The sequence below is a fragment of the Cottoperca gobio genome, chromosome 10, assembly GCF_900634415.1.
Source record: "Cottoperca gobio chromosome 10, fCotGob3.1, whole genome shotgun sequence".
Lineage (NCBI taxonomy): Eukaryota > Metazoa > Chordata > Actinopteri > Perciformes > Bovichtidae > Cottoperca > Cottoperca gobio.
In genome coordinates this window covers 11,529,023-11,555,066 of record NC_041364.1, presented here as the reverse complement: position 1 = coordinate 11,555,066, position 26,044 = coordinate 11,529,023, and the positions used below count along the sequence as shown (strand labels likewise).

Below are 26,044 nucleotides of genomic sequence, written 5' to 3'. Positions count from 1 at the left end.
TGTAGTTTTAGCCACAGCTCAACCAATAAAAGCGCTTTGGCTTTACCTTCTGAGCTTCTTAAAAAGTGTGTTTTAATTAACTTAAAGTGAATTTTCCTTAAGGCGATTTCTCCTGATCTGAGAAGATACGGTTCATTTCAATGGCTGCTGGGTAATAAATGTCTTCCCTAGGGGGATTTCTGATTGTTATCGCTTCCTGTTTGTTGTCATGTCACACTGTGTCGATCAAGAAGGCAGAGAGTGAAACTGACGCCCGACGGGGGAGCGCACAGGGCGGGCACGGCGATGTGACCACCGGGGCGCTTAAATCTTTTATCTGAAGATTGGTCGATTCGGCGATGACAGGATTGGCGTATCCCCACTAGCTCCTGACCCATATTCCCGAGGAAAATGTTGTTTGCATCGCTCAAGAAGAATTAAGGGGGACTCTGCTCTCTACAGCCGGTTTCTACTGCGCGCAATCACAGCTCCAGGAGCAGCGGTGGAGTCGGTGCGCTCTGGCAGAAAGCATCCAGCCTCCTCCTCTCTGGGCTCAAACAGCAGTCAGTGCTGCTCTCATGCCTCCGAGACTCAGCTACCGGCCGTCATTAGCGGAACCCCTTGCAATGAAACCGCTATAATCCAGTCTGCCCTTTTCTTCTGTCTTTCACTCTTTACTTACTTTACAATAGGGGAAGAAAAGAAGAAAATCCACGCGAGAAACACTCTCCATCTTTAAGTTTTCGTGTGTCTGTCGCACTGGAGGGGGGGAAGCGATGGCAGCCCCGGTGAAAGCTGCGTTGGCTCTCCTGGTTCTCACCGTGGCAAGTAAGTAATCCTTTCAAATCCTCCCGGAACGGGACAGGACAGGGCAGGAGGGCTTCTACTTTGCGTAGAGGGCTTTAATCATTGTAAAATAGAACACTCTCTCCGGGCTCTGTGCATGACAATCAATATAATAGGTCTGGGAAGTGTTAGGAATATCAGGAATTGAATTTAATACCATGTGGTTTATAGCTAAAACACCGCAGCTCCTATAGGCTAAAGCGGATTGTTTAGCTGTGAGTTCTTACATTTTGGGGAAATGTTTAAGCCACATTTCTACTGTACAGACAACACGTGATACCGGAAAGCAGGCCAGTGGGGAAAAATAGTGGCATTTCCTTGCGTCAGACAGTTAAGCACGTGATTTGACAGCACGCCTCAATTAACTAACTTGCTCGTCTTTTACACAACAAACCCACAGAGTCATAAAGAAATTGCTTTAAACGCGCAAGGGTGTGATGTTGAAGACGGGTGCTTTGCTTTTGCTCACATTCCTCTTCCCTGTTGGATGATGTGTTTCTAATTGCGGACACAAATCTACTTGATGAAATCTCATAATTGTATTCTGTGTCCCTCACTTTGCTTTAATGGCCTGCAGTGTGTGCCAAAGCCAACTGATGATAATAACAGGGACCTAAATGGACTGGCTATGTACAGAAAACCTTAATTTAGTACACCTCTATCAGATTATGTACAGCAGAAGTCTTTTCACCTTTGTTTTCTATCAATTGAGGAGCTGTCCGCGGTCCTGAATCAGGCACTGGAGGGAATCCCATTCAGGAACTGTCCAGGGTGCTGAAATTGGATCTCAATCTGTGCATGATCGCTGCAGCGCTCAACAAGGCAAACCCCTAGTACCCATTGTGTCTGCTTCCTCAAATTCATCAGTGTGTATAGACAGACAGACAGACAGACAGATAGATAGATAGATATACATAGATAGACAGATATATAGATAGATAGATATATAGATAGATAGATAGATAGATAGATAGATAGATAGATAGATAGATAGATAGATAGATATTCAGATATCCAGTGCTATAAACTGGACTTGATTTTATTGGAATAAAGGCATGCTGGGTTCACATAATAGAAATATGAATTAATGTAGGGGAATAACTATATAACTAAAAACTTCAGGCCTAAAAGTAGTTCTCATTTTGGGTCCATTCTGTGCAACCTTGTGGTTTTTGAAAAAAGAGGAAGAGCCACATTTAACTATCTGAAAACAAAGTGGGTAATTATTGTACAAAAAATCATTTCCATATTAATGTATAATTAGCTAGGTGTGATTATTTATATGTCACTAAAACAGTAAAAACATGAAGTTCATTAGGGGACATTATGCATTTGTCTCTCTTTACTTTTTCGTTTGTCTGCCCCTATGACTCTTTTTTTCATTTGCTTCCTCAGAATTATAACACCTTACATATGCATCTAAATCTTGCATCAGCAATACTGTAAACTCACTAAAAAATCATCATATTTTTAAGTATGTCTAAGTAAGTCTCCTTCTAATTATTGCCACTCGCTCCCCTCCTTCCTCGCTTTCCCTTTCCTTGACCTCTTTATTCCTCTTTTTTGGCTAACAGATACAACTCTGTCTCTTTTCTATGACTATTTCACCATCACCTGTGCTCCGTCTGCAGCTGATGCATTGCATGACTGTGGCTCTGTCACTCTTATCAAATTTGCCCCTGGCTGCTACAGTAAGACGACTAAATCCAGGCAGCTACTTATTTGGGATGTATTTACTTTTCAGGTTCATTCTGTCTCTTGTCACTCTCTGCGCTACTCTGTCAATTCCTGCCACATTTCTTTCTTCATTTCATCTTATTATTATACTACTTACTTATGTTCTCACTCCTTCTCTAATGCTGTAACTTTTCTGACATATTGAGTTCCTCATCACACACTTTCCTGTCTCCTATCCTCTCTGACTCTCTCAGTATCAGCTGCATGCTGTAGTAAATACGTGTAGCAATGTGTGCTAGACTCACACCTGATTGGATGTTTTTTTGCTGATTAAAAGCTTGCAAAATACCTAGCAGTGCAATAGGGGGAATCCCACGCTACGTGTGTGTGACAACCCAGACTCTACTTCTCTGTCGCCCTTGCATGAAGCTTTACATGTGAGTTGGCAGAAATATGCAGCTCTAAGTTTTGTCGTGGGGTTATTTCTAAGGCTGTTGTTTCTCACACGTTTAAAAAGTGCTTTCTCATAACTGCAGACGTGTGTTGTGTCAAGAGGGCTCGGCATCAATGAGTCAACACTTCATATTAAACTCTTAGTCATTACGTTGGCTCACTTGTTTGGATGTTGCTCTTTAAATGAGAGAAATAAGTCAGATAATGAAAGACATATGGTTTTCAAGTCAGGGAGAGCTGCATCAGATATATTTAGAAACAAACATAAGCAGTGGTTACATGTGAGAGTGACACAGAGGGAGATGACGACAGAAGAAAGACTCTTTTCTCCTGCCATTGTCTCTAACATAACATATTTAACATATTTACTCGTATAGTACATTTCATACAAGAAATGAAAAGCAACAAAAGTCCTTTACAATAATGGTAAATATACAAAGAATAACCATAAAAACAGAATTAGAGGAAAATATAAGATGGAAAATAAAACATGCTTGATAATAATAGTACAAAAAGTAAAAAATAGAAACATGATAATAAGATAAAATAGAATACATGATACACATAATAATAATAATAATAATAATAATAATAATAATAATAATAATAATAATAATAATAATAATAATAGTGTCTTACTAAAAAGTAAAAGTACATATACATAGAAAACACTGCAGCTTTAAAAGGTCTCTTCTACTTTGTTCTCATCTTTTCTTTTCTTCTCTACATCAGTTGTGGAAATTTTAATTTTTAAGATGAAAACTCAGAAAGTATTTTGAAAAGAGCAAAGCAGGACAAAGACACGATCAGACACGAGAGGTTGTGACAGACAAAAAAGATCATTGAAGTAAAAGAATGTTTGGTTTTATCCTCACTGATGGAGGAGATATTCAGTCTGTGATGAGAAAATGTTTGAGGGCAAACATCCAACAGAAATCCAATGAGATATTAAAAAACTGAAAAGTCTCTCATGCAGTAGATACACAATGTGAAATGTCTTGCTGGAACTTGACCAGTTGGCAGCGGATGCATATGAGTGGCACGTGGGTGTCTTTTATAACATGATTGATACGGGCAGTGTACTGAGCAAAGCCAAAGACAGCTGAATTAAATTGTTTTGGCCTCAGAAAGGCCATCCCTGACAGCAAGGCATTGAATAATTTACCACTCTAAAAAAGAACCTACAGGATGCAGAATTTGGATGCTTTTTCTCTTTTGTACACCGGACTGATGACACGGCCCGTCCATTTATCTTCAACACCCAAACACACTCGGACACAGCAGTGTGTCCGAATGTTGTTGTACGATTCACACGCTCTGTATGTTGTGAGGGAGACTATGTAATAAGTTGAACTGGTTTAGAAAGACAATCTTTGATTGTGGTTGAGTCTCTGCTTGTGAGATGATGGCATTTTTATTTTAGCGGCAATGAATTATTGAAGTGTGGAGAGTGCAGCGAGGCGCACAGGAGTGTGTATATATATATGTGTGTGAGTGTGTGCATACATGTGTGATGGGACCTGCTGGTAGACTCTCTTATGCTCCGTCTGTACTTACATTGACATCTCATTTGAACCTCCTCTACCTTTATAGCATTTACTGTCAAACCCATATCTCTCTCTATACAGCCCATGCTGCGCTGCGTCCTCAGTCCTTTCCACTAGTGCCATGAAGTCATTTATCTTTCACTGTTTAGTAGCTTTTTGTGCTGGGTTTATCTTTATGCCACCCTCTTTACATTTTTAAAGCAATCCGACATCTCATATTTCTCTCAGCCAGAGAAAAGCGAAGGCCGGAGCCATGACAGTAAAGATCATGTTTATGCACCTTATTTGATGCGAACAAAACCAAATAACCAACAGTGTTTGCCATGTGATGGTATTAAAGCGCTACTCCAATGATTTAGTATGGGACGTTTGTAACAAAATAAATAAGAATCGATGCAGCAGAGGCCGAGATATCCTGATTTTTAGTCCCTATGGGTCAAAAACAGTGGATCGTACATTTCCCATGATGCATTTGAAACTCCATTAGCCCAATGGTAATGCAGGATTTCTGCAAGTCATCAATGTCGTGAGGATTTCAGACACAGACACAGAATGTTGTCATAGTCTGAGTTGTACTCCTCGTGAGTAAAATTAACTTCATGTGTACAATCAGTGGAGTGCCCCTTTAATGCAAGCTTTATGGGAGTACATTTTTTCCAACATTTATTTTTGTTTCATTTTAGGAGCACAGATCATGAATGTAGTTCATTAAAATACTAAACAGGGTCAATGCTAAATCTGTACATTTTGTGGCCAACTATCTGTTTGTCACTGCTTGGAGGTTTGAGCAGCTCTTGCTTTTTATTGAGGCTTTAATCCAATTAACCAAAGCGCGATGACAAATTAGGCTGAAACAATGAGCTGGACAAACAGGATTTATAGAGAGTGTGGTATCAATTCCCAGGCAACCAAAATTGCACAAGTTGCTTTTAATTAATACAAGAAACCGGTGTGCCATTATGCAGCAGTTTGCACCCTCATTGCATATACCCAATTAATTGTTTCCAGGCTGTAAGGCCATTAAATTAATCACAGTGATTTACCATGAATCACCACCATAATGCGGCGTGATCCTGTTTCATTTTATCAGATGATTATACTAATCTGGGAATTGTTTTGTTCCACACTCTTCGCTGTCGTTTGTTGTTCATTGTATTCGTCTATTGTCCTCTTCTCCCCTCGTGTGTCTTCGCCTCTTCTCTCTGTCTAATCCTGACAGACAGAGCTCTGGGTTTCAGAGCTCTCTGAAGACAGTTACCCTCGAGGTTTATTGTCATGTCATAGTTGCTCGGATGTCGGACACTTCTCCCGTCTCCTCTTTATATGGAAGCCTGCTGGAGCTTAATGAAGACTGGCCAAGTGAAAAATATATCTCTGTTTAATGCATCTGCCCTTAAAGCTCACTGCCTCTTATTTCCAGTTGGATCTGACATGTCTCAGAAAACATTTTTATCTTGATATGACAGCTGGCAGTGTTGCTGAAAACAAAGCAAGTTAAGTGCCACAATAAAATATATTCATCGTCAAAAGCTGCAGAGTTTTTAGATGTTTGTACACAAGTATATTGCTGATGTCAGTTCAGAAGTGTACATCTGTTTTTAATATGAACGGTTGACAATAAGTCCATATCTTCTATTGTGCCGTTTGTTGCTGAAATGAACCTGGCCATATAGCTTAGAGCAGGGGTCACCAACCTTTTTGATACTGAGAGCTACTTCAAGGGTGCTGAATAATACGAAGGGCTACTTGTTTGACACAAACTTCCTGAATAACATAGTTGCACGGTTCACCTTTAATGACGATATTATCATTAATAATAATAAATATTCATATATGTGAAGAGACTGATCACATGTTAATATTAATTATTCCTCACAATAATTATTAACAATGATTTATGGTAGGAAACACAGATATATTTAAACATGCAACATTATTTATTTATGTTCTCAATCTATTTCAACATTTGAAAGTCAGAGTTATCACATCTCTGATATGTTTGTAAATATCTTTATTGTCAGTTTTGTATGAATGAGAACATTTGTAGCATTTTGTTCAAAATCACACCAGTTATATTTTAGTACAAAGTATCACTTCTGTAAAAACATTTAGGAAATCATTAACTGTCACATCTTCAAATCATATCCTGTTTGTACAGGTTCCCCGCCCCTGCTCTAAGGATAGAGGTATGCTGTACAGATTGTAAAGCCCCTTGAGGCAAGTCTGTGATATGTGTAATTGGGAAATACAGGAAAAAACTGATTTGACTTGATTTGTTACTGATATTTGTAACAACTTAGTTAAGCAAGGTGTGGACACAGATGTATGACTTAAAGACAAACAGCTCAGCAGGCAAAAGTTCAAAAGTGAAGGCACGGGTAGAACAAAGTAACACAAAATATTTGAAAACTGTAACATGAAGACATGCCAGACAAAATGTAAAATATGAGAACGGTGGAATATATATATCAGCTGAGCGTGAAGGTCCAGACAAAAGCCTCCACACAGATGGAGATTAGTTACTTTTCTGGTTCTGTGGTGTCTTATTCATGTTCCCAAGACATCTATTCGTGAGATTAAGATTAATCTTAATTATCATACTTTAAGTACTTCCAGAAAATGGAGTCTTATGGTGCTTTCAACTGAGATATGCATAGTATTGACCTTTTATGTAATCCACTTCTCTCTCTTTTCTTTCACCCTCCAGTTTATATTGTCCTGTAAGCAGGAAAGTTGTAGCCAACAGTAATTTTAAGTTTATTTATGGAGCACAAACAAGGCGGTCACAGAAGCCTTCCAGAAAACATGGAAGATGGGACATAAACACTTTAAAAAGAAAACAGGAAAGAACAGGGACAAGGCAAAAACATGAGAGAAAAGGTTTTAAAATGAAAGTGGGTGTGACAGAGAGTGCCTATTGTACAGGAGCATGGGAGAAAACCAGGATAATATTTATATTTTCAACAGACGTACTGTGGATACGGAGACACAAAGGTGGAAATCAGAATCACAGTCAGTTTATATGGAAAACTTTAATCAAAGAGAGGAGTTAAAGAAAAAAAAACACAAGCCAGAAGAAGGGGGGGATGTAATGTACGAAGGTCTGGCAAAGTTCGTGTTTCAAACCACCCACTATCACTGAAGCTCTGTGACCCAGTCAAACATTGTGCTTTGTTGATTAAATGGGTGAAATCAGCCCTGTGGCAGCTCTATGAGTGTCTGTGTGTGTGTGTGTATGTGTGTGTGTGTGTGTGTGTGTGTGTGTGTGTGTGTGTGTGTTTTCAAATGTGACTCATTATTGTCTGCAGATTGAATGCATTGCTACATGCAATATACAATTAAATGCATGGGTGTGAACTATGTAGTATTTTTATGTGTTGGACTGTCACTAAGTAAACACATACATAATGTCTGTGATCTCTCAAACAGATGCGAGACACACACGCATACACAAACACACACACACACGCATACACAAACACACACACACACACACACACACGCACACACACACACACACACACACACACACACACACACACACACACAGATACTCACATTACTCTCATTACTGCTCATTACATCTGAGGATCTAATTGGTGGGACCTAACAACACAAGCTCTTAACATCGCTTCACCAACGACTGCTTGTCGTTGTCGTTGTCGCTGCTTGTGTCGCTGCTTGTGTGTGTGTGTGTGTGTGTGTGTGTGTGTGTGTGTGTGTGTGTGTGTGTGTGTGTGCTTCTGTTAATGTGGGTTTTCTCATTATGATCCCATTTAACTAAACTGATAATCAAGAGTTAGCTATGATCAGAAAGCTGAAGTTAGAAGTCAGATGACAGAATATTTGTAAATAAAGTCAGGTTGTGTAATTCAAGAGCTTTTATTAATTAATTTACGAAACAAAGCGGAAGTCTTTAAGATTAACAAAAGAACGGCTAAACTATACACCTATACTTTCATTTGTTTATTTTTCAACTGTGCTTTAGACTTTGTCCATTCGTAAGGTGCCCTCTATGTTATTGTGCAATTTATTTTACCTTCAGAGCCACTTTAACCTGTGCACTCTAACTACGTCACATCTATTTCAGATATGATTCATCCCATCAGTCTGTAAAAATGGAAAGTTGAACTCAAGTTGAAGATTGCATCAAATTCAAGGTTTATAAACAACCACTCTGACTTGTACTTACGCACATCTGTAAGTTCAAACTGAGTCAACGACTGAGAACACCCTCTACGCTTGGACTAGTCTAGTCACCAGAACTGATGGTTTAGGATGTGAGGCACCTTCAACATACCATGTTATCCTGATTCGAGTGCATCATCTCAATACTCACTCCACTGAGATGATGAAATTAGGGAAGTCATTGAAGGCAGTTATACAGGGCTGTAGTTTGACATTGTTGGCAAGGTTTCTGATACATAACAACCAGAGGATATTTTATCCTTATGAAATACAATAGATTGGAATTGCCCCCATGATGCTTAGACAGTGTGCTTTTTATTACATTTTTTAGTGTTTGATCTTTTGAGTATTCATTCATCCAAGATGGTTAAAGGCACTTGGCTTGTGTTGCTCAAAGCGCCAAAAAAATACATTTGAAAAACTCAACAGCAGTGTCTCTTTCCAGAAACCATAAACTGGTTACTCAAGATAATCTACAAAAACATGAACTGTCCCTTAAACACTATTGCTACCCTTGGTGTCACAGCAGATCAATAGAGATGAAGCCTAAAATATCAGTTTTTATTGTGTTACGTATTTGAGCGGTGCATTAGCAAGTGTAACCAGACTTTAACCAGACAAACAAAAATTTCTTCTTGACTTGACAAAGTGTTGGACTAGTGATGGTCAAACAATGGAAAACCAACACTGTGCAGGTTTTCATTTGAACCTGCAGACTGTTGGCTCTCATGGTAAGTGGTTGGCCACCGCTGTGTTGGGTCCTGATTACTTTCTTACTCTGTTGATTTATGTGTGTGTGTGCAGCTGCCTTGTGTGCGGAGGTGGAGGAGCGGCTGGTGAGTCACCTGTTGTCATCAGATCGCTACAACAAGCTGATCAGACCAGCTGTCAACAACAGCCAGCAGGTCACCATTTACATCCAGGTGTCTCTGGCCCAGCTGATCAACGTGGTGAGGAAACACACACTCAAATCCAAATCCACATATGCTGTTATCATAGAGGCATAGCCTGCTAATTTAAGATAATGCAAGTACACACATGGTGGTGGTTATTCTTCTAGGATGAGTTCAGCCTCTTCCTGTCTGTGTTTCAGAACGAGAGGGAGCAGATCATGACCACCAACTGTTGGCTCAGTCAGGTTTGTGTCCCCACTCGTCTTCTTTTTCTCCTTTCTGTGTTTGATTGTGCCTTTAAAATAAGATAAGATAAAAAATAATCCTTTTTTAGTCCCACAGCGAGGACTACTGCTGTGTTAGAGCAAAGGGGATAGTGCAACAACAAAAGGCGTCAGTCAGCGAGATTTAATAAATAAGTAAACAGTAAAAAGCTAAATATAAAATAACTACCCACATATATTGAACGGTTCAATACACTGAACCACTTTGTGTATTGGTGTGCATGAACTGATATGTTTATGTTTGTTTCTGGTTGCATATGTTTTGTTTTCTAACCATGTTTGGGATTTCTTTGCGTGGAATTCTTGATACGTGTCTCTAAATTTGTGTCTTTTGAATTAATCGATATTTTCTTGTGTGTGCACTTCTTCATCAGGTATGGAATGACTACAGATTAATGTGGGACCCCGAAGAGTACGAAGGAATCAAAAAAATCCGGCTCCCGTCACAACACATTTGGCTGCCGGACATCGTCCTCTACAACAAGTACGTCTGAATTGTGAAAGGAGTGTGTGTGTGTGTGTGTGTGTGTGTGTGTGTGTGTGTGTGTGTGTGTGTGTGTGTGTGTGTGTCTGTGTGTGTGTGTGTGTGTGTGTGTGTGTGTGTGTGTGTGTGTGTGTGTGAGTGAGTGTGTGTGTAAAAACTAAGTGATTAAAAGAGGAACAAACAATAAGCAACTTTTTTCAAAAGCCCCATTTTCCTAAAATGTTTTTCTCATATCCTCTTATGGCTCCTCACTTTTCATCTCTTTTAGGATAATGAATGCAACCAAAATGTGTTGTTAACACTGTCTAGACTGTCTGCAGACAGTCTCATGATGATAAGTGATCTTTTAAGGGATGAGAGATTACTGGTTTTTACAGAGAAAGAGAGACAGGGACATATTTAAGTCATATAATCTAAAGTTAAGGCAATGGTGCATTTGGTACCACCTTTAATCCCTGATGCCCTCATCAAGTGATCACATTTGAGAAAAAAAACATGTATTATCGAAAGCAACTGGCACACACCTTGCAGCAACAAGACAAAAATCACAACAATGTTCATCTTTCACAATATGGATTATGATATGTACATTCAATCAAAACATAGGAACTCCCTCCCCACAGATCTCCGCAAAACAAAGTCCCTCACACTGTTCCCGCCTTAAAACCCATCTCTTCTCCTGTCTACTCATAGCCATCCCCCCCAACAATCCATGTCTGTTGATCGTCTTTGTTTGTCCCACTCACCCCCTTATACTATTGTAAATTATTATTATTATTATTATTATTATTATTATTATTATTATTATTATTATTATTATTATTATTATTATTATTATTATTATTATTATTATTATTATTATAGCCTCAATAGACTACTCTGGACAACATCCCTTTACATTGTAAAGCAGGAATGCACAACATATATGAGAATGGATTCACTTTGTGTGCACATCTAAAAATCATCTTGCAGCTGTATGAAATAGCTGCAAGGGAAAATCAATACACGGAAATGCTGATGATAAGTTAATTCAAGGAGAAATTAACCCCACTGCCTTTATCCACTGAAGAGTGTTAGCTGGCAGACACGAAGGCTTTTGAGCCTCACCTCATCTGTCACCCATATAGGTCAACACCTGGGTCTTTTTTCCATCTGCTAGTTTCTTGTATTAAAATATCAGTTAACTTTTATCATACAAATGTAGTTAGTGTATGAGTCCTTGTTCTGTTGTTTCAAATCACATTAATGTCACAAATGAACTTTGATGTTTGACTTTCAAAGGCTTGACTATTCAGTATTCACCTTGGTCCTAAGTTGTCGGCTGTGGCTGAATGGACGTGGTGGTTTGATTGTTTTCTCAACTTCTGTATCCAAGTTCAAGAATAAACCTGAGATTTAAATAGTTTGTCAGGCTCACAGCTGTGTGGACGTGTAGCTTTTGTGTTTTGGTCAACAGTGTTACCCCACAGTTTAAACAGGAGTGGTCATCATTAAACTTTTATGAAAACAGATTGCTGGTCAGCTAAAGACCACATAAAGAGCATAATGACATAAGAGGCAAAATGATAGGAGATGATCAGCACCACTTTACGGCTTCAAGTCGAGGTCTCGGGCCAAGTTTGGGGGACAAGTGGTTGCAGTAAGCAGGTGGGGCCTCTGCATTTTTAATTAGTCTGCATATTCACAGCAGGAACCAAAGCATTAGAGACCAAGTGTGATGGTTGTATTCCTGACCTGCTTCATAATTGATAGGCCACTTATCTATAATGCATCACCTTCAGCCTTGGAAAAAGTCAGTCTCAGCAGATTTAAAGTGAGGGGGGGGACAGTTGTTGCCATGTTTCTGGGGTCTCTCCCAGTTTGAGTTCCTCCCTTGAGATGATTGTCACACACCCTTTAACTTTCAACACACATAACTGTTGCATATGTCACCTCTGCAGAAATCATTTTCTCGACACACCATCAGTCAGCACAGTAAACTTTTACTCATCTGAAAATGTTGCCTATTGAAGATATTGCTGCAACACTAATTATGTTGTTTAAACATAGCTAGTTGCACTAATACAATTAACCAGCTCAAGATTGTATTGACTCAGTATTATAAGATTTTAACCAGAACATACAGTAGAGTGGTTCTCGTTGAGGTTGAAGGTGCGGAAGAGTTCAGGCAAAGGACTTAAGTTGGTGTTAAAAAAAGTATTAAGATTCTTTACTTAACTGAAAGTACTAATAAAACAATCAAAAAATAATACTCCATTACAAGTGAAAATCCTGTGTTTACCCAATTTAAATGAAACTACAATAAGTATGATTAACACAATGTACTGCGATGATAGCAGGCTAAATAATGGAAAGTAAGCCACACTTTGTCTTCTTGCCATTTCCTCCAGTTACACATGGGGAACCCAAGGAGTTCCCAGGCCAAATTGAATATATAATCCCTCCAGTGTGTTCTGGGTTTGTCTCAGGGTGTCCCTTCCAGTTGGATATGCCTTAAATACCTTTACAGGAAGGTGTCCAGGGGGCATCCTTATCAGATACTCAAACCACCTCAACTGGCTTCTTTCAATGCAAAAGAGCAGCAGCTGTACTCAGACTTCTTCACCCTGTTCTTATAAGTTCATGTATCTATAATATCACGTGTGAAGATGGTAAAGAAAGTTTCTCTTTGAGTGCTTTGACTGAATTTTCTCTTTTCTTTTGCTTGCCTCCTACTTTTTCTCCTCTCAGTGCTGACGGGACCTATGAAGTCTCCTTCTATTCCAATGCCGTGGTCTCCAACAACGGCGAGGTGGCCTGGCTCCCACCCGCTATCTACAAGTCGGCCTGCAAAATCGAAGTCCGTGATTTCCCTTTTGACCAGCAGAACTGTACCCTCAAATTTCGCTCGTGGACCTACGACCACACTGAGATAGATCTCATCCTCCTCAGTGATTTCGCCTCACGTGACGACTTCAAACCCAGCGGTGAGTGGGATATTGTTTCACTGCCTGGGCGCAAGAACGAAGACCCTAATGACATCAGGTATCTGGATATCACCTATGACTTTATTATCAAGAGAAAACCTCTCTTCTACACCATCAACCTGATCATTCCCTGCATCCTTATCACGTCGCTGGCTATTCTGGTGTTCTACCTCCCGTCAGACTGTGGTGAAAAGATGACTCTCTGCATCTCTGTCCTCTTGGCCCTGACTGTGTTTTTACTCCTAATCTCAAAGATTGTGCCACCCACTTCTTTAGCAGTGCCTCTGATTGGAAAGTACCTGATGTTTTCAATGGTGCTGGTCACCTTCTCCATTGTCACCAGCGTCTGCGTGCTCAATGTACACCATCGGTCGCCCAGTACGCACACCATGCCTCCTTGGGTCAAGCGTATCTTCCTGTACCGGCTTCCGTCTTACCTCTTCATGCGGAGACCCGGTAGCTCCAACATCCGTGAGAAGTTCCGGAAAAGACACCAGCAGCGATCATATTCTGACCAGAAGCTGCGTGGAGCCGACGGAGGGATTGGAAGTCCAGCGGGAATGGCAGATTCCTCCTCATCCTTCTTTGTGAACGAGGATTCGGCCAAACGCTACGGGTGGAAGATCAGCGACTTGTCAGACAACACAGAGTTCAGGAAGAGGATGACACTCAAGTGCAACATTGACGTGGAAGATGCGGTGGATGGAGTGCGTTACATTGCTGAGAAGATGAAGAGCGAGGATGATGACGAAGGGGTAGGTGTATTTGCATGTGCATGTGTGTCATGACTCTAAATATGTACTGCATGCTTTGAAGGATTTTCCTTCACCTGCTGGTTTGTACTTTTTAAAAGCTTTTTACATTATCTGTTGAAGGAAAACCACAAACAGATATATAGGATAGAGTAGAGTTTAGAGTATTTAGAGAGAAATATCTCAGAAAATATTGGATGGACATTCTTGGTCCCCAGAAGATGAATCCTACTGACCCTGGTGATCCCTTGTCTTTTTACTCTAGCGCCGCCATTTGTTGTTCTGGGTGAAATGTCCTGACAACTATTGAATGTTTTGCCATAAGATTTGGTACAGATATTCATGGTGCCCAGAAGATGGATCCTCATGACTTTGTTGATCACCTGACTTTCCATTTAGCACCACAAGCAAATTCAATTATGTACTGAAATCTCCCAAATATTTACATGATGGATTAGCTGAAAAAATTGGTACGGGCATTGTTCGATAGGATGTATCTAATGACCTTGGTGATCCCCTGACTTCTCCTCTAGCGCCACCATGTGGTTCATATTTATTGTATTTTTTGCACCCCCCCTGCAATAGCTCAAGCCCCCCCCCCCACTGTGGGAACCACTGAACTATTTGATGTATTGTCATTGAAATTGGCACATCATTTACTGAATACAGTGCTGGATTCTGATAACGATCGGGATCCTCTCACTTTTCCTCTTGCACCATCATATGGTCAAAATTGTTATTTATCTATTAGGCTACTTTGGATTACAACCAAATACCTGAAAAGCTAATAACATTCCCTGTAGCATCCGCTGTACATTGTGTTTTATGTTTATTACCAAAATCCTAGCATGTTGACACTATTGTACCTGCTAAACATCAGCATGTTAGCATCCTCATTGTACATGTTAGCATGTTGACATTAGCATTTTGCTCAAATCTCCTGTTAGTCTTTAGGTCTTTATGTACAAGTTACAGTCATTTGTTCCACAGATTCATAGTGACAGAGACAGAGAAAATATGTAGCTTTGCTGTAAAGTGACTACCATCAGTTTTAATTCAGTTATTTGTGAATTTGTACCACTTTATGTTGTGTAAGAGCAACATCACTGTTGTTTCAGCCAATAAATGATATAAATAATTATAAGCTCCAATAACAAAAATGTATTTGCAAAAAAAAAACAATTCACAATTCACTTAAATTCCAGACAGGAAACACAACAACGGCAACATTTAAACATGTATCCTCTCCCTGCAGATAATTGAAGACTGGAAGTACGTGGCCATGGTGATCGACCGTCTCTTCCTGTGGATCTTTGTGTTTGTGTGTGTGGTTGGGACGTTGGGCCTCTTCATGCAGCCGCTGTTCCAGAGTTACAACACTCCCATTGTTGATGAGATGGACCATAAATGAAAGCTGAAATGTCATCATGAACTTTGAGTGTTCCCCCTCCCAGAAACAGAGCTCTGACAACATTTTATCCATAAACATGTCTGTCTTGCACCACTCGCTCACTGGGAAATTATAATGATGCACTTTAGCCCTCTTCCACCACCTGCTCCCTTCCTTACTTCTACTCCTTCATCCTCCGTTTGTCCTGCCATCCTCTGCTCCACTCATATGTCATCTACTGGGATCTAATTATTTTTGTTAATGAATGGATAACTCTGGTTTGTCACAGATTAGGTTACATGTTCATAGTTTGATCATTGAGTAGGCAGGAATGATAGAGATCATACTGTTACTGGATATCTGGGAACGTGGACGCTCGACGGTCAGGCTGTTCTCATACACTGTTCATAGCTATACCTATGAATGTGAACCAGGAGATATAAAGAGCCACTAAGAAATGCTGGACTTTTACTCGGAACACCGATGTTTGTGTCCCGTGTGAAACCATAATTGATTTATTTTTCCCGTAACTCCTGTACTTAAGTATCGCCATTTCCGTAGTTATTTTAACCCACAATGATATCATAATTAAAAAAAGCAATGGCCAAAACTATGAAAACAAGACCTAAGTTATAGAAACCAGAATTATCTTTTAATTCCACACATAAAGTGAAACCATTCTGTCATGAATACATTGAAGGTGTGTTGACCCCTATCACTGTTCACAAAGGTTTACCTGGCCAACAGCTACTCAGGACTTTTTCAGTTTAGAACAGATTTGGTTTTGCTATCTCTCTGTGTCTAAATCAAATTCTAATGGCCCTAACATGACATTATGGGGGTCTGCATGCATACAACAAGACACTGTTTCTTTTTTTCCCGTTTATTTTGGGGGGATTTAAAAAGACAAAGAGACAAAAAGATGAACAAAGCCACAGAAAGACACATTTCGGTGATTTTGGGCCTAAGATCGACAACACATCCCCTGCAGTGGAGAAGATGAATCCCTTCTGTGTAGATACATTGAAGAAGATCACTTCCTTGTGTCCTTTTGCCAATATCACACATATTGTATACATTTCTAATATTTGCCTTGAAAATGAGAGCAAGAGAGGACACACATATCTAACTGTTGGACTGCTCAAATAATAATGGATGGGTGTGTGACTGGGTGCCCAGCCTGTTTTTACCCTCACACAAACCTCACTGTGTGGACTGATAATAATAATAATAATAATAATAATAGTAATAATAGTAATAATAGTAATAATAATAATAGTAATAATAGTAATAATAATAATAATAATAATAATAATAATAATAATAATAATAATAATAATAATAATAATAATAATAGACTGTATGACAAGCTGCTGTTGGGATGTTTAAAAGCAGCTTTGTTTTAAATGAAGGAGGGACGTTACAATAGCGCTAAAAGAAAAGGAAAACTTTAAACCAATGACAATTAGGCTGCTGTTAGTCACCATGCTTCTTTTAAAGGTACAGTATGCTTGTTTCATCAAAGCAGTGCTCGTCAGCATCCATAATCAAGGAAACCAGCAGCAATAACATTGTACAGTATTTTATACACACCAATCTGGGGGAAAATGAGCCAAACAGCCTGACTCTTCACTTGCTTCATCTTCCATCATATTGTATGCTTGATTTTTGCGGTCTGCTCTCAAAGACAATACTTGAATCTGTGTCCAGTAATCATTTCCAAAAGGCATTATAACTTGTCACCGTCCTAAATCACTCGTCTGTCACTGCTACCAACGTTGGCCAAGGAAAAGATGTACTGTACTAATCCAGCAGTTAATTTATTTCATCTTTAATTTTTTAAGTGCGTGGAATGAACAAATATTTTTTTCTTCTGTTCTTCTGATGTTGTTGAGTTACAGGAAGGGACTGTGATGACTTGGTAACTGGATCAATAAAGGGAAATGAAAGCAACAAGCAGATCTGATGAATCATATGAACTGGTTGTATTAATTGGTCATTCTATCCTGCAGCCTTTCATCCAACATTATAAACATGTCTGACTTTCTATATTAAGCTCACTATCTCTCCTCCAGCGTTTCCTCTCTTAACATCCATCTTGTTAATGACATGACAAAGTAAAAGCTTAAACATCCTAATTTCTCCCACCTCACACATTTTTAGCAATGCTGAGATGATTCAAAACTAAACACAATCTCCGGTCAGTTGGCATTTTGGACAGAAGTTTCTGAAGTGTTTGTGCTCTTTGTGTTTGTGTGTGAACTCTCCGGGGACAATACTAAATGTTAGTCAGCTGACTAAGACTTCATTAGACAGTCTTATATCTCCGGGGTTTCCAACTTCACCTTCTGTTAGCTTAAGATGGCAGCGAGGCGGTATGACTGCTAAAGGGACACAGCATGTGAATGAATACACTCATGCACATATTAACACATCTTGAAAGTCTTTTGTGTTATGAAGCTTTCTCCTCTTTATCAGATAGCAGCTGCTTTCCTGAAATGTAGTGTAGACTCTTATGAAAGCATCAGATACAGTTTGTTGGTTACGTGCCACTGATAATCATCTGCATCAACAACAGCAGTAGGTAACATTGTAAAATCACAATTTTTTAAAGATGTAATTGCAGTTTCTATTGTTTCCTTGGATATTTTTTAAGGTCTGTTTTTCCATAACACACACACACACACACACACACACACACCACACACACACACACACACACACACACACATTGAATGACTCATAAATTAGATACTTGATCTGCAACACTTTCCTTTAAGAGAGTGTCCAAATGACGGTAGGGAAGGTCATAGGTGCTGATGGGTGAAGGGGTGGTGTTGTTGGTGTTTATGTGTCACATTTGTCTAGTTTGTAAACATGAGACACATTTAATTTACAATACTTTCTGTTGCATTGTTTTCTCTTTTCCTTTAGTAACAAGTCAGCAATGATGATTCTTAAAACTCTAGAGTTTTACGATACCTTACCTTATAAATCAAATAATTCATAACCTTATAGAGTATTCTTTTGCTGCCATTTTTTATTTATTCGTTGTGGTATCTCTTTTTTGGTTTTTGATATTCTTTCATGCTTTGATTCTGATTTGTCTCCCAAATTTAGAATGTCCAGTTTTAGCAGTCGCTGTTGCCGAGGGAGGATTTTACTGTTGGGGGACAATAAACATAAACACTTCTCAAGAGCAATTCCTGAAGGTGCCCCCAAAAGTACTGTGTATTATTACTGTACTATCATCATCAAGTGTCCCACCGAATCTAAGTCACAGAAGTATCGTCACTGTGCTGCAAAAAATTTTTAAACTATGATAATCTGGTTTTGGATCATCTCTCACCAACATCCAGGCGGCATCTCAGGGAGTGTCTCAGACTCAAGCCACTATCTTGATTCCCAAGTTGCTCGTGTTTGCAGTGCAAGGACATGATAACAAAATGTTGTGCATTTGTGCAGGACATACTGTAGGTACCCCAAACTGTAACTTTATATAAATTAACTATCAGTTACCGGTAAATACTAAAACAAAAGGAAGTGAATTTACTCAAAAGTCTACCGTTGATCCAACCAAACTATATTTAAAGCTTGTGCAGAGAAGTAAAAAGTGGGAAGCTGTGAATTCTCCAGCAGTAGCATTTTCATCTTAGAGTTACAGAATGGTCATGAAATAATTAAAATTAGGAGGAAAAAAAATAAGTGTTGTTGTTTAATGATGATAAACTTCACTTGGGCACCAAGTTTGTTGACTGGATATCAGCAGTACACACAATTAATATCTGTCTGGCCACACACTGTAGACATGATTGACACTTATATATGATGAGAATGTGTATGTGTGTATTTTTATTTATTTAGCAGTGTACCACTTCCTCTCAGATAACTGCACCAGCAGACCCATTCTTCAAGAGTTAAATAATTGAGGGCAAAAAACAGAAAATTCAGCCAGAGAGAGTTGGTGTTATGGTCTCCAGGTCTGATCATGAAGCGTGACGGAGGAGATGAAACTGAATGGGTGAAGGAGGAGGGCTACAAGCAGAGTGGGAGAAGAAAAGAGAGAAAGGTATGATGAAGGGAGACAGGGATGATAAAGGTCGGTCATAAACAAGAGACACGAGACCTCTGCAGTCTGTTTGATCGGCAGAGGAGCCGACAATAACGACCGCTTCATGATGTAGTCAGAGATCAATAAGCATTTATTCTTCTATGCAAGACAAACCCACATGCATATAGACATAAATAATGTGCATACATGCAAACATACACACATAAAGGCAATCAGAGGAAGGCACACAGTCATATGCAATTGAAATATATCTTTATTGTTTATTTCCTAAAACTCCCAGATTTTTTAATAGTATTATGTTCAAAGACTCATTTTGTGGATTTTGACTTCAAATTCTCAGCGGCAAAAGTTAAAGTTTGATTATGTTTTGATCTCAGAAAGCAGAACCACAAACGTTGTCTGTGAGCGGGGAGATTAGGGAATGTTTGAGAAGTTGAATTGCATGTAGTGAAAACTTTACATTGGCTATCAGCAGGTTAAAGTACTCCTCTACAAGTACAGGTTCTGCATTCAAAACCATAACTAAGTAAAAGTATGAAAGTATTATCAGCAAAATGTACTTAAAGTATTCAAAGTAAAAGTATTCATTCTGGTCGCTGTGAGTGTTTTACTATAATAAATGGATTAATATTACTGCTGCATTAATGTGTATGTTGCATTTTAACTGCTGTACATGTTTAAGATCATTTAAAATCCTTTATATACTGTTGGGTATTTTAATTTACAGCAATGCATTAAATTCTAAAAGATCCTCATGTGTTATAGTGCTGCTGTCCTGTGAGAACCACTTATCTCTAAGTGCCAACTTTTCATGAGCTCAGAATAACAGCCCTGTTTTCAGCTTCGTCAGGATGCATCATCCAGTCGATCCGAGAGGGTTTTTTAATTCTTTATTTTGCTTAATATTCTCAGCACATACAGGAACACTTCATCCTTCAGTTGATCAGAAATTCAAAATCACCAAATTGTGATATTCCTGGACAGGACAGGAAGAGTATGAAACACTGTGTTTGAGATGTAGAGGAGTACATAGTAGCACACAATGAAAATACTCAAGTAAAGTACAAGTACCTCAAATTTGAAGTTAAGCACAGTACTTGAGTAAATGCACTTAGATACTGTCCATCACTGCAAGCTACAGCTCTGTATGCGCTGACATGTTTCTATTCTTTTCCATTGTCTCTGTCAAGCTGCTGTTATCAGACTCTTGATCCTTCGATGCAGCACTGTGAATGTCAGCAGTATGATCTGTTTCCTGTAGTCTGCCGTTGCCCTCCGTCTCCCCCATTATTCTCCACAGGACATTCCTTTAGGATTTATGCCTGCCATTTCAGCTCTGTGGTCAATAGATATGAACTGCATTACTGCATTACAGAATGTGCAGCTGCCATGCAGTTGAGTCTGAGGGCCATCGATCCTCCTGAGCCTCTGAGCTTTGGGGACAGACGCAGAGCTGTGGCCAAACACTTTACAGGGTTTTAAACTAGGCTCAGGGGTCGGTCTTTAATGTCCCCACTGGAGCAATAAATATGTCCTCAAGTCTACTACCTGCTGACAGACCAGGGTGCCTGCTGCTGCACGCTAGTGGTCAAAAGAGACACTGCAGAGAGGAGCAGTCCTGTCACCGCTTTACCACTAAAGCTAAACATAGGAGAAGCATTAGTCCATATTTATGACATATTTGGGATGACATTGCAATTATTACACACATTTAAAGAAAGTATATTCTGGGAGTGATTAGTTATTTTACATTTACTTGTCACATACAGTATGTATGATTTCTGAGTTGTTGTCTTTATAGTCTCGATCCTCATTTAACTTGTTTGTGGCATTAAGTCTTCATCTTAGTAAACATGTTTATGATATGGAAGCAAAGTAAGGCCATAATCATTTGAATTGTATATGAAACTGAATACGTTATTGTGAAGTGTAACCACTACTGATAATGTTGAACCACTGAACTTACTGTACTTTGAAAACCATCCACTTGAATTTATGTGGTTTGAGTTCCCCCCTCGATCTGAACGTTTGGACGGATGCCTGATCAGTCTAATTGATTAACTTTCCTCTACAGGTCGGTTATTTATCAACTCAGTAATTACATTTCACAATTAAGTACTCAGTTGCCTGTAATATTCACTATTAACTATGTTTGCTTACATACATAGCATAGCCTGTGCACAGCATCTGCATCTCGTGTCTAAAATCTTAATCAGATTTTTAAGCTAGACAAAACTATGTAGAATGTTAAGGCCATCAAAACACATCTACATCTTGTACGCAATGAATTACATCAATGTGCTTCCAAGGCATATCAGATATCTTGCAATATTCTGATAAAAGTCATAAAAATAAAAGGATGACATGTTCCACTCGGACATTTGCCCCTCGGCCACCACTGAGGATTGCGATGGCTATTAACAAAATGTTCCTAACACATTTACATGGATTCGAAAATAACTTGAAGCAATGACGAGCAGATCATCAGTGATAGCGAGAAGAAGCTCAGACAATCGTTTAGATTTAATTTGAGGACAAACATGAGTGGACCAGATAATGAGTAAGCTCCGCGTGGCTCTGTTTGATCCCCTTGGGCTGCAGTGAAAATTACGCTGCTGGTTATTCAAAGAACAAGATGGACAGAATAATAAATACATAAAGCAGAATGAAGTTGCTGCTCTAGACTTGTATGTGTGTGTATGTGAGAGTGTGGGAGGGTTTGTGAAGAAAGAAAACATGGCGCAGAGACATGGCAGTTTAATTAGCAGCAAAGGGCTTTAATCAGATAACTGTGAATCGAGCAGTGAAGGGACTTTAATTAGTTGCTTCTGGCTGCAACAGGCCGCAGCATGACCAAGCACACTGTATATAGTGGACACTGCATGAGTGGAAAATAGGAAATAAACTCTCAGTGGTGTTAATGGGTCTGCTGGAGTGAGAGAGAGGAGGAAGGAGGAGGGGAGGCTGGGTGGATGCTGCTGGGTTGAGCGGGGTCACCGAGTGTAGCGTGACAGGGCGAGCTGTGGGAGGAAAGGGGACGCTCAGAGCTTTTTGAAAAGGGCTTGTTGGAGGGTGGTGACAGTGGAGTGGTGGGATGAGACGGAGCACAAGGAAGAAGGGGATCATGGGAGGAAGGCTACGCTGTTTAGATGGGGTTAAAGGGTAAGGAGAGTATATTTTAGTCATATCTCTACGACCAAAAATGGAATAGCAGTTATTATTTAATGCTTTAGATAAATGCATTAATTTGAACTTTAAGAGGTTATGGTTAAACGTACACGATCTTTCCTTAACGTTAACCAAGTGCTGTGAGTTCCCGAACATAACCATACAATAATGCTGAGGTCACTACAAGCAGATATTGTTTTGCAAGATTGGATATTTTTAGTGGTCAGTTTCAGAATTTGCTGAAGCTGATTATTAATTTGCCACAGACACAACCTGTTCAATAATACAGGTTACTGATCAGACTTGCTGCAACATTAGACAACAGGTCAGCGTCAGGGACAAGTAACGAGGTGGGACGAGAGGAAGAAGAGAATAATTAACGATGCATTTGATTAAGAAAGGAAGGATTAAACCCACTTATGGCGCCAAAAATACAAGGTGAAAAAGAGAAGTCTGGAAAACTAGTGATTTGTAGAGACTGACATAAATTGAGACAGGAAGGTGGAAAGAAAGAAAATAGAGCAATAATACCTAAATAAATTCCGCTGAGGAGAGAGAAACAGTGTACACGGTTGATGTGGATGAGCCTGGACAGTCCTGTCTGACACACACACTGTTGGAACCGTACATGCCCTTTTCTTTTTCCTTTGCTGTCTCCATCACGGCCTCAAGGTCCTTCTGCTTTGTCTGAGCTGTCCGACCAGATGCCTGCTGTTATTTAACAGTATGTCTGCTGCGTGGTGGTAGAGAGGAGACAAAAGACAAGAAAGAGAGTGGTGAAATAAAAAGGGTGGTATGGAGAAGAAAGGAAAGAGTGTGCTTTCCTCTGTTCGCTTGCTCCGTTGAAGAGTAAGCAGAGCTGGGATGTCACCTCAGCAGGAGTCACCAGCCGACTGCTTGTGACACTTCAGGGCAAGAGCCTCCTCCTGTGAACCTGACTAATTCCTGCATCGCTGCAGATGCTCTGTGTCTTCCCCCTTCTTCTTCTTCTTCTTCTTCTTCTTCTTCTTCTTCTTCTTCTTCTTCTTCTTCTTCTTCTTCTTCTTCTTCTTCTTCTTCTTCTTCTTCTTCTCACTTTCTGTCTCTGCTGGATGTAAATAGTAAGTATTAAGTAAATGCACGACACACACGGCAAAGCGATAACTTGAGCATGCACATTTTCACGAACAATATTTACAAGAAACAAAATATAATGTATAGCATTACGTAATTATGGAAGTGTTCATTAACTATAGTGTAGTGTTTTTATCAGTGTTTCATTATCTCACAACTCCTTCGATGTGAGCATTAACGCTTTTATTTGTCATTGTATGTATAAGCAGTTCTATTTAACAAGTAATCAATGCTGTTTCATATAGCCAACTTGGTGCATTAAAGCTTCTCCTGGTTGACTAGACAAGGATTATCATTTGTTTAAAACGCAATTGTTATATACATACATTTTCATACAGTGGTAAGTGTAAGTGTACAAACTATTAGGGACACTTGCTTTTACCTTGATGAAGTTTGTGAATCCAGGTGACGCCATTATCCTGTTTTATTTCCCTAATTAAATCGAAACTAATCACAAAGAGCTGCAGATAAGAAGCAGATGAGCTGAGCAGAGGGGACTTTGAACCATTAAGATGTTGGTCCTTATAGGCATGAATAATCAACCTGCTTTTCAGGCAAATGTACACCGTATTAACTATATCCCTTAAAACCAACAGGTAATTACAGGGCAAGATATTCAATTAACGACAAAGGTCACAAGGTTGAACTTTTAGCTTTAAAGCTCAAAGCCATGGGGAAATACCTGCACATGTTTCTTTTTTGGGTGTTGAATGTCAGGAAGGCTTGTTTAAATGACCATCACTATCTTGCGGGTAGGTTATTATGGGTTTTAGTGAAAAAGAAGATGGTGGGAAAAAACAGGGAAAGAGAAAGAAAAATAGACTAATATTATAATACTAATATTGGTGGCAGAAAAAAAAGAAGATTAACTCTGAATGAAACGAAGAATTCAAGAATCTCTCCCCAGTCCATGCCTGTGGGTGGAGACTCTTCCTCAGCTTTTCTCAGCATCTTGCTGAACCAAAAAATCTGCAAATAGATGCACTGGCTCCGTCACACTGAAGTACATCAGGCAGCTAAAGTGCATCCATGTTTTTCGTCTCTTCTCTTTTCTGCTGACACTCCCTCATTCTATAACATCAATTCTGGAGCTTTTTAACATTTAATGCTCAGCTGTGTATCTCTCTCCCTCTGTTAGCTGTCCATGTGCCTTTATTTTCACCCACTGCATCATTCTCTCCTATAAAACCTATCTTTACACCTTGCTCTCCTTTCTTTTCTCTCTCTGTTGCTTGTTTGCGGGATCCTACTGGTCCATAACATTTGATAACTGCAGTTTCCAGCCTCCGATCCTCAGCAACAACCCCCGCTGACTTCACTTACCCAATGACAAAACTAATTGAGCTTAAAATTAAGAACTGGGCCGTCCACTCGTCTTCAGCCTCTTGGCTTCTGACCTGCCATCTGCTTACATGCAAGGCACTTTGTACACTGGAAGATCGGCGGAAGTGCTGCAGCACACAGGTCCCAATTCTCGCATTTCATCTACTAGTGGAGAGCTGATTTTAGTTTGATGTGGTGGAAGTGTGCAGCAGGAACACAAACATTACATAGCCTATGTCACATGTCAAACATGATAAAAACAAAATGGCTGTAATCTCATGGAATAAGAACATTATCTTTGTCTCCCTCTATCTTTCCCAGTTTACATGTATGTCAATGCACGTCCACACAGATATAGGTGTGTGTTCATGTGTAAACTCCACGTTAGATGCAGATGCAGTAGGAATACATCTGATGCTGCAGAACACTAAACACATGTATACGCATTCATACACACATGCAAGTAAATTTGTTCCATACTGTAGGCTACATGCATAAACACAGATCCATAAAATATTAAGAGACACATTTACTATCTCCGTCCATTTCTTGCCTTCTAACACATTACTACTCTGCATGTTTGACAGATTACATATTTTTTTTTTTACAAAAAATAATTTAAGAAATTTGGACAAACAATACGGAGATACTTTGGATGCAAATCTGTAAGTTATTTTAAATGATAGGGTAACATTTTAAATGAGACATCACTCCCCAACTCAAAGTGTAGCGCAGACAGAAACTACAGATTAAAGATGTTTCCAATAAAGAAAATTAATTCTTATTATACTACATATAATATACTTCTATGCATGCTATTTAACGCCCTACTACTGCAGTTTTTATTTTAAAGATGATATGGTAGTCAGTCTGGACTTGAATACTCGACAGTGCAATGTGCTGCTCTGC

The 26,044-nt window shown here is 39.4% G+C and overlaps 1 protein-coding gene across 2 annotated transcripts; it reads left to right on the top strand.

The window, feature by feature from the left end:
- Window positions 1–687: 687 nt before the first annotated feature.
- chrnb5b (cholinergic receptor, nicotinic, beta 5b) lies at window positions 688–16,756 on the top strand. Of its 2 annotated transcripts, XM_029441399.1 has the most exons (7): window positions 2,469–2,500; window positions 5,757–5,796; window positions 9,512–9,640; window positions 9,784–9,828; window positions 10,242–10,351; window positions 13,082–14,072; window positions 15,325–16,756. In XM_029441399.1, the coding sequence occupies exons 1-7, from the start codon at window positions 2,469–2,471 to the stop codon at window positions 15,478–15,480; spliced, it is 1,503 nt and encodes a 500-aa protein (XP_029297259.1). In that variant the 3' UTR covers window positions 15,481–16,756. The 2 variants fall into 2 exon arrangements, with proteins under 2 accessions (XP_029297258.1, XP_029297259.1); XM_029441398.1 differs by lacking the exons at window positions 2,469–2,500; window positions 5,757–5,796 and adding an exon at window positions 688–807 and having other exon boundaries at window positions 9,495–9,640.
- Window positions 16,757–26,044: the final 9,288 nt, after the last annotated feature.

What these genes read in the sequence shown, in the direction of transcription:
- chrnb5b (XM_029441399.1), top strand. Translation starts at nt 2,469, where the DNA reads ATGACTGTGGCTCTGTCACTCTTATCAAATTT. An exon ending in TGGCCCAGCTGATCAACGTG is followed by an intron (nt 9,641 to 9,783) that starts GTGAGGAAACAC and finishes TCTGTGTTTCAG; the next exon opens with AACGAGAGGGAGCAGATCAT. An exon ending in CCAACTGTTGGCTCAGTCAG is followed by an intron (nt 9,829 to 10,241) that starts GTTTGTGTCCCC and finishes CTTCTTCATCAG; the next exon opens with GTATGGAATGACTACAGATT.